General features: G+C 41.7%; 1 protein-coding gene across 1 annotated transcript in view; it reads right to left on the reverse strand.

The window, feature by feature from the left end:
* Positions 1 to 14,502, reverse strand: part of LOC112266441 (collagen alpha-1(XXVIII) chain-like) — a 36,945-nt gene that overhangs the window by 9,308 nt on the left and 13,135 nt on the right. Inside the window, exons 12-15 of the mRNA XM_024443911.2 lie at positions 5,395 to 5,463; positions 5,227 to 5,295; positions 5,024 to 5,092; positions 1,261 to 1,329 (exon numbers count right to left, since the gene is read on the reverse strand). Coding sequence (XP_024299679.1) covers positions 1,261 to 1,329; positions 5,024 to 5,092; positions 5,227 to 5,295; positions 5,395 to 5,463 — 276 coding nt within the window. The remainder of the gene's footprint in view (positions 1 to 1,260; positions 1,330 to 5,023; positions 5,093 to 5,226; positions 5,296 to 5,394; positions 5,464 to 14,502) is intronic.

The following is a 14,502-nucleotide window of genomic DNA, read 5'->3' on the forward strand; positions in this document are numbered from 1 at the left end:
CTGGATAATCACCCTTTCATTATCTGTTATAAAATGAAGGGAAAGTTGTCAAAATAACACAATTACTGTGTTAAAAATCCTCCTGCTAGTCCCCTTGCTATTAAATATTGAGAATGTTCACACAATTGACTATTTTGATAGGCAATAAAGTAAACAAACTCCAGATCCAACGACCCAGTAATACATGCATGCCTCAGCTATAAAATGCCAGCATGATTCACTTTATAGTGTCAACAGAGCGGTTATAAAGTTACATGGCGAAAACACAGAATGTTAGCCAACTGCAACATTCATCCAAACTGTTAGCAGCATTCTTGCTGAAGGATTGGCCTCATATGATGAAAGCACTGCCAATATCCCAAGAATGAATTTCACCACAAGGCTAACCTTGCCAAGACTAATCGGGCCAAGAACAAACACCATTTTAAGGTCAATTAACGTTCAAATCTGTGAAAATGATCATCAGCTACCGGAATTCTATCAGTGTTTGCTTTTCATAATGGTATATTTAAGCAATAAGGTCCGAGGGGGTGTGGTATATGGCCAATATACCACGGCTAAGGGCTGTTCTTAGCTCGACACAACACGGAGTGCCTGGACACTGCCCTTAGCCGTCGTATATTGGCCATATACCACAAACCCCCAAGGTGCCTTATTGCTATTAGAAACTGTTTACCAACGTAATTAGACCAGTAAAAATAACTTTTGTCATACCTGTGGTACTACGGCTGTCAGCCAATCAGCGTTCAGGGCTTGAACCACCCAGTTTATAAATGTCATCAATTCATATCCATAATCAGTGTGGGACCGTGATTCTATTTCTGACAGTACACAACGTTATTCATGTAGAATGAGGCTGCATCAAAATAGCGTTAAGTAGATTTCTCTCCTTGTCTCCTCCCCTTTATCTGAAAACACAGACTAGGTGAAAGCAAAAGACAAGAATCCTTCTGAACCAGGACTTTCCGTCCACATTGTCCAGATCTTTAACACCAGTTTCAATGAAGGCAAAGAGACGAGGAGAGGAGGCCACTTTAGACAATTGAGATGCACCCTTTACATTAGCCTTGACCCCTGTGTGATTCATCACCACACAGATTCCATAGGGGCCTCATATATAACCTCAGTCTGAATGAGACCTAGATGCCAGTGCTTCTGGCCACTCCCTACCCAAGGCTCTTAATGTGTTCCTGGGGAACACTGCGTGTTTGTGTGAAGGCCATTCACCCAGATTTAGTTTATTTACAGTCTATACTGTACCTTGTCTCCTTTCAGTCCAGCGCCGGGCTGTCCTCTGGGTCCCCTCGGCCCCTCCAGGCCCCGGTCCCCCTGCGGAGATACAAACACAGCTCTTTACAATTCTCTTCAACTCTTCAGTCTCTCTCTCTCTCTCTCTCTCTGGCTGGTGTGGCAGAATCCCAATTTGAGGTCTGTGCCCATAACTCAGAATTTCATCTACTGATGTCAATGAGAGATTTAGATTTCAAATTAGGATTCTGCCCTAAGACAGCTAACAGCAACAGATAGTTATTCATTGACGGGAAAACAATCATGATCCCGCGAACGAAAAACCACAAGGCTGATGGGAACAATGGAACATTCTGGAAACGTTAAACTGAGTTTTTCCTTCCTCCTTGGCAAAAGGTTCAAGCATTCTGTTGTAATTTATGTTAACGTCTATCTATGTGCCACGCCGAGGCTGGTTCGCAAGGTGACAACGGACGTTCGTTTACTGTGTCTGTTCCTGCGTGAGAGACAGGAAGTCTAAACAGGAACGTGAAAGGGGTTCTGGAAACTTATTCAGATATCTTCCCAGCCTCGCATGCATCCACTCTGGACCTCCAATTAACGTTCCAGGGAGATCACATGGTCAAGGCGGGTTGTTGAGATGCCGGAGGACATGTTTAGTGTTTGGCACCGAGCGAGAGTCGATCAGCACTGGTGGAGATGGAAACCACAGCGACCAGCTGAATGTCGTTGAAGGTTCTTTGTACTTAATCACTGCCAGAGTCACGCGCCGACTAAAAGAAAAAAAACTATGAAATAAATTACACAATAATCAAAGTTGAAGCCAAGAGAGAGAGAGAGAGAGTGAGAGCCTTGTATGTGTGCAAAACATATCCCATTACCTCAGAGGTTACCTCAGGACTAGGGAGAATACACTCTGCAGCTACATCATTAGCATTAGCAATACCTGAGGACAAACCAGCAACAGAATATACCTGCAACGGAGCTTAGATAAAATGTACACATTAATCCCCCATAATCTTCCATTTCTTCACCCCAGCAGGTGCTGATGACAAGGGTAGCAGTTAAAAAAAGAAAACTCTTCAGCTCTCGTGAATCTGGAACTTGCCGGAACTTGTGACTAGCAACAGAGCACTGCTGCTCATAACCAGAGCTGTGTCTCTGGGCTCAGTCTCAATGCAGGAAAGTAAAAGCCTTGAGGCCATCTCTAATAGTAGAAGCTTCTAGATGACTGGTGGAAACTCACACCGTCACTCTCTCCAGAGTAAACTGCCAGATAAATATCTCTGATGATAGGAGTTTCAATGAAATAATGCAATAAACGATGTGTCTCCTCAGTCAGTTGACTGGACTATTATGAGTCGAAGTTGCAACTTTGCCAAACAGAGATTACATTTGGCGTGATGTTACTTAAGTGCGTTCCCAAAACGTAATCAAGCGTTGTTTTCCCAGACCGTTCAGGAATGATCAAAACAATTGTTGATCTGTGTTCCCTCACCTGCCACTGGAAGCGTAATGTTATCCTCGTCGCTAAGTAGGCAATATAAACCTACAGTGGGGATAACAAGTATTTGATACACTGCCAGGTTTTGCAGGTTTTCCTACTTACAAAGTATGTAGAGGTCTGTAATTGTTTATCATAGGTACACTTCAACTGTGAGAGACGGAATCTAAAACAAAAATCCAGAAAATCACATTGTATGATTTTTAAGTAATTAATTTGCATTTTATTGCATGACATAAGTATTTGATCACCTACCAACTAGTAAGAATTCCGGCTCTCACAGTTTTTCTTTAAGAAGCCCTCCTGTTCTCCACTCATTACCTGTATTAACTGCACCTGTTTGAACTCGTTACCTGTATAAAATACACCTGTCCACACACTCAATCAAACAGACTCCAACCTCTCCACAATGGCCAAGACCAGAGAGCTGTGTAAGGACATCAGGGTTAAATTGTAGACCTGCACAAGGCTGGGATAGGCAAGCAGCTTGGTGAGAAGGCAACAACTGTTGGCGCAATTATTAGAAAATGGAAGAAGTTCAAGATGACGGTCAATCACCCTCGGTCTGGGGCTCCATGCAAGATCTCACCTCGTGGGGCATCAATGATCATGAGGAAGGTGAGGGATCAGCCCAGAACTACACGGCAGGACCTGGTCAATGACCCGAAGAGAGCTGGGACCACATTCTCAAAGAAAACAATTAGTAACACACTACGCCGTCATGGATTAAAATACTGCAGCGCACACAAGGTCCCCCTGCTCAAGCCAGCGCATGTCCAGGCCCGTCTGAAGTTTGCCAATGACCATCTGGATGATCCAGAGGAGGAATGGGACAAGGTCATGTGGTCTGATGAGACAAAAATAGAGCATTTGTCTAAACTCCACTCGCCGTGTTTGGAGGAATAAGAAGGATGAGTACAACCCCAGAACACCATCCCAACCGTGAAGCATGGAGGTGGAAACATCATTCTTTGGGGATGCTTTTCTGCGAAGGGGACAAGACTACTGCACCGTATTGAGGGGAGGATGGATGGGGCCATGTATCGCGAGATCTTGGCCAACAACCTCCTTCCCTCAGTAAGAGCATTGAAGATGGGTTGTGGCTGGGTCTTCCAGCATGACAACGACCTGAAACACACAGCCAGGGCAACTAAGGACTGGCTCCGTAATAAGCATCTCAAGGTCCTGGAGTGGCCTAGCCAGTCTCCAGACCTGAACCTAATAGAAAATCTTTGGAGAGAGCTGAAATCCGTATTGCCCAGCGACAGCCACGATACCTGAAGGATCTGGAGAAGGTCTGTATGGAGGAGTGGGCCAAAATCCCTGCTGCAGTGTGTGCAAACCTGGTCAAGAACTACAGGAAACGTATGATCACTGTAATTGCAAACAAAGGTTTCTGTACCAAATATTAAGTTCTGCTTTTCTGATGCATCAAATACTTATGTCATGCAATAAAATGCAAATGAATTACTTAAAAATCGTACAATGTGATTTTCTGGATTTTTGTTTTAGATTCCATCTCTCACAGTTGAAGTGTACCTATGATAAAAATTACAGACCTCTACATGCTTTGTAAGTTGGAAAACCTGCAAAATCAGCAGTGTATCAAATACTTGTTCTCCCCACTGTATGTAATACTGTCAATACCGTAACACAGATCTCTTTCTAAAGGAATGGCATGTTTGCATTGATGCTTTTACGACCATTCTCTTACAAGTCGCAACAAGGGCGTAGGCTACAGTAGAACATAATATCTTTAGGAAAGCAAGACACGCACTGCAATGCAAATAGCATAGCCGTATCCTGGTAACACTTGAGTTCAGAGGATATGTAAGAGCAGGGAGAAAGAGAGAGGTCTGGTTTGGGCAGATGTAGCCCATGTGTGCCTGAGCAACCCAGTGAAAAGCAGATGGACTCATTCCTTCCTTCTGGTCTCGGTTGAGTGACTCACTCCTTTCATGTTCTACAGGGGTTCTGGATAGCTTCTGGGGGTTTCCCAGCCCAGGGCCTGTATGGGTTCACCTGACGTCCTTTTGAACTATGAACTTCGCCTACCTGCATGCTGGAAGTTACTCCGTAGTAGAACAAGAAATCACTGATCGATAGATCCATTGCATGTGACACTGTGATACCAAATAGAGGTGTAATTCAGATGGACTTTTATGGCGCTGCGTCTTCTCCTATAACGTTCATCCGTGTGATGTTCCTGGTTTTACAGCGACAGATCTGGAGCCCAGACCGGGACACATCTCTGCAGATGCTCAGTCATACCTTTGGCCCGGCAAAGCCTTCTCCTATAGGACCCTTCTCTCCTTGGACGCCCTGTGGCCCTTGAGGCCCCTGTGAAACACAAACAAACAAATCAACCAATGATGAACAGACTTGAATAACCATAGACTCCATACAGCTACATGAACACCCATTTCACTGAGTATTCATAAATGCATGCGTATATTGTGGTAGCGCTAACTCACCGGTAGTCCAGGTTCCCCCAAGCCAGGTGGTCCCGGAGGCCCCAGTATCCCCTGGAACCCCACATCACCCTGCAGAGAGAGTTGAACACCCGCGAGGTGAGATACAACAGGTGGTTGGGGGAAAATGTAATTCTCATTTTTCAAAACAATGGGGTGATGGAGTGATACCTTGTGTCCAGGAAGCCCGATCCCAGTTTCTCCTTGTATTCCAGGTGGCCCAGAAAGTCCCCGCTCACCCTACAAAACACACACGTAACCCCCCCACACACACACACACACACACACACACACACACACACACACACACACACACACACACACACACACACACACACACACACACACACACACACACACAATTCAGTATACAGGTAATTCATATTTAAATGTGTTTGGCACAACAACAATTCATAAGTCTCTCTCCCTCCTTCTCCACTATAGGCCAACAAGAGCAGAACTCTTTGAACGAGGTGACATAATTTCCATTGAATTCCTCTTAGCTTTAACCTCACACCACCATCACTAACCCAGCCATTCCCTCACCACATAAACCAATACACACACACACACACACACACACACAACACCACACACACCACCAAACACTGACCTCAAACGTTAACATTTTTCCCTTCACACACACTTCCATCAATCAGATTCTACCAGGGGTTCAGGCTACCACTAGGTGTTCTGAAACTCCTCGAGAATTCAAATCACTATTGTTAAAAGCCATTAATCAAACACAGTGCCCTCCGTAATTATTGGGACAGTGAATCATGTTTTCCTCTTATGGCGCTATTGTCCAAAAGTTTGGATTTTAAATCAAACAATGACTATGAGGTAAAAGTGCACTGTCAGCTTTAATTTGAGGGTATTTTCATCCATATCGGGTGAACTGTTTATAAATTACAGCATTGATGTAGTCATTGTATGCTATTAATATGGGACCAAATACTTAACATTTTACTACTTAAATACACATAAGTGAAATTGTCCCAATACTTTTGCTCCTCTAAAATAGGGGGACTAAGTACAAAGAGTGCTGTAATTTCTAAACGGTTCACCTGATATGGGTGAAGATACCCTACATTTAAAGCTGACAGTCTGCACTCTAACCTCCTAGTCCATTGTTTGATTTCAAATCCAAACTTTTGGAGTATAGAGGCAAAAGAAGAAAATATGCTTCACAGTTCCAATAATGACGTATGACATTATAATAGAAGTAAATCAACATGCTGTTCTAACAAGAACAGTGTGAGAAGACGGCTGTCACGTCCTGACCTTAGTTACATTTTTATGTCTCTATTTTAGTTTGGTCAGGGCGTGAGTTGGGGTGGGCATTCTATGTTTTGTTGTGTGTGTTAGATTTCTATGTGTATGGCCTGGTATGGTTCCCAATCAGAGGCCTTTGTCAATCGTTGTCTCTGATTGAGAACCATACTGAGGCAGCCTGTTTTCCCACTATGGGTTGTGGGTAGTTATTTTCTGTTTTGTGTGTCTTCATCTCACAGAACTGTTTTGTTTCGTTCACTCTCTCTCTTTGTTGTTTTTTGGTTATTGCAGTGTTCAATTTATTTATTAAAATTAACATGGGCACTTACCACGCTGAGTTTTGGTCTAATCCTTGACCCTCGATCATTACAACGGCAGAGATATCTCACTGCGTAGGCTAGTCTACATACTGCTCTCTTTGTCAGACATTAGTTCTACGATAACAAGAACAGTGCGAGGAGACGGCAGAGATATCTCAGTGCGTAGGCTAGTCTACATACTGTTCTCTTTGTAAGACATTAGTCTGCCATTCATTTTTTATCTTGGATGACAGTCAAACAAGCAACATAAACATTCTTTCAAAACAATTAAGCGTCTGAATGCTTGACTGGGAGTGTGGGCATATGTCAGACTTGGCAGTAGTGTTGCTGAGAGAAGTTTGAAAAACAAACTGACAAGATAATAACATGATTATAATCCCTCAACGGGTCTGTGGCGTTCATGCAATGACTGATGATACTTAGCAAGTAATGTATCCATTCAAAACATTAGTGCACACATACTTGGTCAATCATCTGCTGTCTGCTTTTGGGCCCCACTTGAATCTGCCTGTCAGTAGCTCTGGTCCAGGGCCGCACGGAACATCCTGGACCAGATCTAGTCAGTCTACTCAGTGGGACCGATACCAGTGTTGTAAGACCACATATTGAGTATCTCGGTCTTGTCTCGGTGTTGGATACATGTGTACTTGGTCTTGACTTAGAGTTTTTTTTAAATGTAGAATTATCATATATGGTATATGCAGGTACAGTATAAGCAGTACAAGCCACTTTATTTGTATTTATTTTTTTCAGTTGGCATTGCGTCGTATACGACTTTTGAATTTTGTCGTGCAATAGAGAAATTATACACACAGTGGTCTACACAATCACAAAGCACGTGAAATATATTCACATGCGCGCAGCACACAGCCTAGTTTCAGTGGAATATCATCTGCAGGCAGCAAGAGGCTCTTAACTGGTTGTCACATGGAACAGCTCACAGAAGAATGACATCGGTAGCCGGTAGGGTAGGAAAGACATTTCAACTCATGATATCTACCAGTAAATGCTAACTAAGGCAACGTTGGGTTTGCAAACCAGGTATTGAAAAGTTTTAGTCCAAAGTGTTGGTTAGTAGGCTATTTGTGATGTGCAATTGTCATCATGTGCTGTTTGCATCAGGGGGCGTGGACATGGGCGGACACAGTCCCACCCGCTGGGGAGCCAGGACCTGCCAGGCCCAGTGGTGTTTAATCATGTATGCCAAGGGAAGTCAGGCTTCCCCAAATATTTGACCAATAAAAACATTTAAATGATAAAATCATGTATCTTTCGTCTCTCTCTGTGTTGTCATAATTTTACGTCAATTCACAAGTGGCTGAATCTCACCAGAGAAATCATTCGAGTGAGGGACAAAGCGCCCCTCCATCTCAGTATGTGTAGCCCATGTATATGATTCTGTCAAGACCAAAAGAGTATAACATGTTGCCGCCGTACCATTTCATTGATGCCAGCAAGCGTTTGGACTCCCTTGATAAAACAAATACATAAAATAATTAGCCAACAAACTGCGGGTTGTCCCGGTGCAGCAAAATGCACCCATAAAGAGGCCCGTTTGGATTTGGCTTCAGACCAATTAAATCACTTCCTTTGCAATCATAATTTTCAGAAAAACATGTCTGTTTCTGGTCTGCTTGTGTTGATGTCCTGCAGTAGCTAGATTGCTAAATCGGCCATTTGGCAAACCATTGATGGAGATTGGGTTTTGGACTTGTGGTTTTGAATTAATTGTCTGTACAGGCCAATGATTATGACGGGGATTCTGATCTAACCATAAATTAATATGTTGTGCCACTGGCCTGAGATGATTACAGTTCAATGTGTAGACTAGTAGTCTCACATTAACTAGCTAGCTAGCTTTTATTGGCTTGGCTTCCTCAGTGATTTTGCCCACACACCACTACTGCCCAGGTCCACCCAATCAGATTGATCTGGTTCAAGCATTATTGAGGACTTGAACATATTGTTTTGGTATAGAAAAAATACAAAAATGTTAACTTCATATGGCTGGGGGCAGTATTGAGTAGCTTGGATGAATAAGGTGCCCAGAGTAAACTGCCTGCTACTCAGGCCCAGTTGCTAATATATGCATATTATTAGTATATTTGGATAGAAAACACTCTGAAGTTTCTAAAACGGTTTGAATGATGTCTGAGTATAACAGAACTCATATGGCAGGCAAAAACCTGAGAAAAAAATCCAACCAGGAAGTGGGAAATCTGAGGTTTGTAGTTTTTCAACTCTTTGCCTATCGAATATACAGTGTCTATGGGGTCAAATTGCACTTCCTAAGGCTCCAATAGATGTCAACAGTCTTTAGAACCTTGTTTGATGCTTCTACTGTGAAGGAGGGGGGAATGAGAAGGGATTGTGTCAGAGGTCTGGCAGAGTGGCATGAGCTGACCACGCTCGTTCACGTGAGAGTTAGCTTGAGTTCCATTGCATTTCTGAAGACAAAGGAATTCTCCGGTTGGAATATGATTGAAGATTCATGATAAAAACATCCTAAAGATTGATTCTATACTTCGTTTGACATGTTTCTACGGAATGTAACAGAACTTTTTCACTTTTTGTCTGCTCGCGCGTCATGAATTTGGATTACTGGGCTAAACGCGCAAACAAAAAGGAGGGATTTGGACATAAATTATGGACTTTATTGGATAAATCAAACATTTATTGTGGAACTGGGATTCCTGGGAGTGCATTCTGATGAAGATCATCAAAGGTAAGTGAATATATATAATGTTATTTCTGACTTCTGTTGACTCCACAACATGGCGGATATCTGTATGGTTTGATTTGTTGTCTGAGCGCTGTACTCAGATTATTGCATGTTGTGCTTTTTCGTGTAAAGCTTTTTTGAAATCTGACACAGCGGTTGCATTAAAGAGACGTGTAACTATAATTCCATGCATAATAGTTGTATCTTTTATCAATATTTATTTAGAGTATTTCTGTAAATTGATGTGGCTCTCTGCAAAATCACCGGATGTTTTCGAACTACTAAACATAACGTGCCAATGTAAACTCAGATTTTTGTATACAAATATGAACTTTATCGAACAAAACTTATTGTGTAACATGAAGTCCTATGAGTGTCATCTGATGAAGATCATCAAAGGTTAGTGATTCATTTTATCTCCATTTCTGGTTTTTGTGACTCCTCTCTTTGGCTGGAAAATGGCTGTGTGTGTTTTTGTGACTAGGCTCCTTCATACTGTTTGGGAACTTTTTGGCAAAATTAGAGTATACCCGCTTCTTCAGTCACCACTACACCACTGCATAAGGCCGATGGAAAGACAACAGTCACACACAGCATGATGTTAAAGGATAAGTAGTCCATTCACTCGGACATAATAAGCCAGTAGGTCCCAATCATAAGAATACAAAAACACAACCATTAAGCATTTCCCAATCGAAATGTACATGTATTATTTCCCGTTGAAAAACACATTTCAAGTTTAGCACACAAAGTAACTGATCACCTAAAGTTTAAATGCAACAAAGAGATGGCTTAACAACAGCAAGCGTGCTGCAATAAAAAAAAATACAATTCCACTCACCAGATGAGGATAATTTGAAACTTAACTTATTGTTGAAGTTATTTTTGAAAAGGGGGAAGCTAACAAATTAGCGACAACAACTCCTGCTGCTGCTGCAAACTAGCCTACAACAAAAGCTAACTAGACAATGGAAAATCCTGATTGGATCTTTTTTTCACTTCAGTGTTAACCCTTTCCTTTCCAACAAAAACTGGAGAGAATAAATCAGAACATCATTGAAAAGCATAATATAATTATAATTATTATAATAATAATTTTATAAATCCTTAGCACTTCTTTGAAGACATAGAAAGCCCATTTTCCCCGCTGTAATAAGTTGTAGAGTGGCTCTATTTTCTCTCGGCATGCATTTTTTCACTATTCTGTATGTCTAAATAATCCATATGTTGTTCTGAAATATGAACACAGAAACACTCTTATTATGGTGGTGATTTGACAAAATTACTATCATGGCCTTGAATGGGACTTGGCATTTTTCTGGTTACGGTTTGGACTTGGTGTCGGACTGCCAATTTTCTTCAACCAGGAACCCAAGAAACCAAAGACCTGATCCAAACCAGATTCCATACACCCAGACATAATTGATGTAGTCCAGGAGCAAAAGTGTCCCAATACTTTTGCTCCTCTAAAATAGGGGGACTATGTACAAAAAGTGCTGTAATTTCTAAACGGTTCACCCGATATGGGTGAAGATACTCTACATTTAAAGCTGACAGTCTGCACTCTAACCTCCTAGTGATTGTTTGATTTCAAATCCAAACTTTTGGAGTATAGAGCCAAAAGAAGAAAACATGCTTCACTGTTCCAATAATGACGTATGGCATTATAATAGAAGTAAATCAACATGCTGTCCTGACCTTAGTTCAATTTTTATGTCTCTATTTTAGTTTGGTCAGGGCGTGAGTTGGGGTTGGCATTCTATGTTTTGTTCTGTGTGTTAGATTTCTATGTGTATGGCCTGGTATGGTTCCCAATCAGATGCAGCTGTCAATCGTTGTCTCTGATTGAGAACCATACTGAGGCAGCCTGTTTTCCCACTATGGGTTGTGGGTAGTTGTTTTCTGTTTTGTGTGTCTTCACCTTACAGAACTGTTTCGTTTCTTTCACTCTCTCTCTTTGTTGTTTTTTGGTTATTGCAGTGTTCAATTTATTTATGAAAATTGACATAGACACTTACGACACTGCGTTTTCTTCTGATCCTTCCTATTCCTCATCCGAGGAGGACAACGATCGTTACAAAGGCAGAGATATTTCAGTGCGTAGGCTAGTCTACATACTGTTCTCTTTGTAAGACATTGGTCTGCCATTAATTTGATCTTGGATGACAGTCAAACAAGCAACATAAACATTCTTTCAAAACAATTAAGCGTCTGAATGCTTGACTGGGAGTGTGGGCATATGTCAGACTTGGCAGTAGTGTTGCTGAGAGAAGTTTGAAAAACAAACTGACAAGATAATAACATGATTATAATCCCTCAACGGGTCTGTGGCGTTCATGAAATGACTGATGATACTTAGCAAGTAATGTATCCATTCAAAACATTAGTGCACACATACTTGGTCAATCATCTGCTGTCTGCTTTTGGGCCCCACTTGAATCTGCCTGTCAGTAGCTCTGGTCCAGGGCCGCATGGAACATCCTGGACCAGATCTAGTCAGTCTACTCAGTGGGACCGATACCAGTGTTGTAAGACCACATATTGAGTATCTCGGTCTTGTCTCGGTGTTGGATACATGTGTACTTGGTCTTGACTCAGAGTTTTTAAAAAATGTAGAATTATCAGCTTCCATTCAGTCAGCCATAAAACCACTTCAATGGGCAAAATATATACAGTCTTTTCTTGAAACATTCATATCTTAATAGTCTTTATATCTATTATAGACATTTTTGTGCAGTCGCAAACCTATTGGACCCAGGCCAGTGTGTGACAGGTTCGTGATTCTGAATGTACAGCAACCATAATACCAGAGCACTCATGTAGGAGAGTGCACTTTTTGTAAAACAGGAAGGGCCAGTGGTGTAGTGGAGGGTATATGCAGGTACAGTATAAGCCGTACAAGCCACTTTATTTGTATTTATTTTTTCAGTTGGCATTGCGTAGTAGAGGTATACGACTTTTCAATCATGTTGTGCAATAGAGAAATTATACACACAGTGGTCTACACAATCACAAAGCACGTGAAATATATTCACATGCGCGCAGCACACAGCCTAGTTTCAGTGGAATATCATCTGCAGGCAGCAAGAGGCTCTTAACTGGTTGTCACATGGAACAGCTCACAGAAGAATGACATCGGTAGCCGGTAGGGTAGGAAAGACATTTCAACTCATGATATCTACCAGTAAATGCTAACTAAGGCAACGTTGGGTTTGCAAACCAGGTATTGAAAAGGTTTGGTCCAAAGTGTTGGTTAGTTGCTATTTGTGATGTGCAATTGTCATCATGTGCTGTTTGCATCAGGGGGCGTAGACATGGGCGGACACAGTCCCACCCGCTGGGGAGCCAGGACCTGCCAGGCCCAGTGGTGTTTAATCATGTATGCCAAGGGAAGTCAGGCTTCCCCAAATATTTGACCAATAAAAACATTTAAATGATAAAATCATGTATCTTTCGTCTCTCTCTGTGTTGTCATAATTTTACGTCAATTCACAAGTGGCTGAATCTCACCGGAGAAATCATCCGAGTGAGGGAAACAGCGCCCCTCCATCTCAGTATGTGTAGCCCATGTATATGATTCTGTCAAGACCAAAAGAGTATAACATGTTGCCGCCGTACCATTTCATTGATGCCAGCAAGCGTTTGGACTCCCTTGATAAAACAAATACATAAAATAATTAGCCAACAAACTGCGGGTTGTCCCGGTGCAGCAAAATGCACCCATAAAGAGGCCCGTTTGGATTTGGCTTCAGACCAATTAAATCACTTCCTTTGCAATCATAATTTTCAGAAAAACATGTCTGTTTCTGGTCTGCTTGTGTTGATGTCCTACAGTAGCTAGATTGCTAAATCGGCCCTCTGGCAAACCATTGATGGAGATTGGGTTTTGGACTTGTGGTTTTGAATTAATTGTCTGTACAGGCCAATGATTATGACGGGGATTCTGATCTAACCATAAATTAATATGTTGTGCCACTGGCCTGAGATGATTACAGTTCAATGTGTAGACTAGTAGTCTCACATTAACTAGCTAGCTAGATAACTTAGCTGGTTCATTGTTGTCCATGCAAGGAGGTCAGGCTAGCAAGCATTTTAGCTAGGTAGCATATGACAACAAAAGCTAAAAGTGCACTGTATGACAGACAATAGACCATTTTGCCAACATGAAAGAGAGGAGGAAGGCATTGGCGTTCAACTAGTGTGAGTGCAAAAAATAAAGTTTTTACTTACGTACACACGTACACACACACACACACACACACACACACACACACACAGAAATCAGAACCAGGGACAGCCACATGATATTTAGCAGCATTGATTGGACTACATTGTTTTTGGTATTTTTACATTTGTTTTCAGTATATTAAACTAAGCATGTTCTTGTTGATTTGATGATGTTTAAATGTTTAAGTTGAAATGGTGCTGGTATAGCGGAGGCAGTGCTGCTCTTGTCCTTGTGCTGACTTGCTGTATCTCCATGGTTCTAAATCAGTAGCTCTTTAGTAAACTGTCGAAAACATAAACCTGCTTGACCATGCTGCAGGTTGAACAGTTGAAGTCGGAAGTTTACATACACCTTAGCCAAATACATTTCAACTCAGTTTCACAATTCCTGACATTTAATCCTTGTCAAAATTCCCTGTCTTAGGTCAGTTTGGATCACCACTTAATATTAAAGAATGTGAAATGTTAGAATAATAGCAGAGTGAATTATTTATTTTAGCTTTTATGTCTTTCATCACATTCCCAGTGGGTCAGAAGTTACCATAGACTCTATTAGTATTTGGTAGCAATGCCTTTAAATTGTTTAACTTGGGTCTAATGTTTCGGGTAGCCTTCCACAAGCTTCCCATAATAAGTTGGGTGATTTTTGATTTCCCCATGATGTCAAGCAAAGAGGCACTGAGTTTGAAGGTAGGCCTTGAAATATATCCACAGGTTCACCTCCAATTGACTCAA

Source organism: Oncorhynchus tshawytscha, linkage group LG14, assembly GCF_018296145.1.
Source record: "Oncorhynchus tshawytscha isolate Ot180627B linkage group LG14, Otsh_v2.0, whole genome shotgun sequence".
Lineage (NCBI taxonomy): Eukaryota > Metazoa > Chordata > Actinopteri > Salmoniformes > Salmonidae > Oncorhynchus > Oncorhynchus tshawytscha.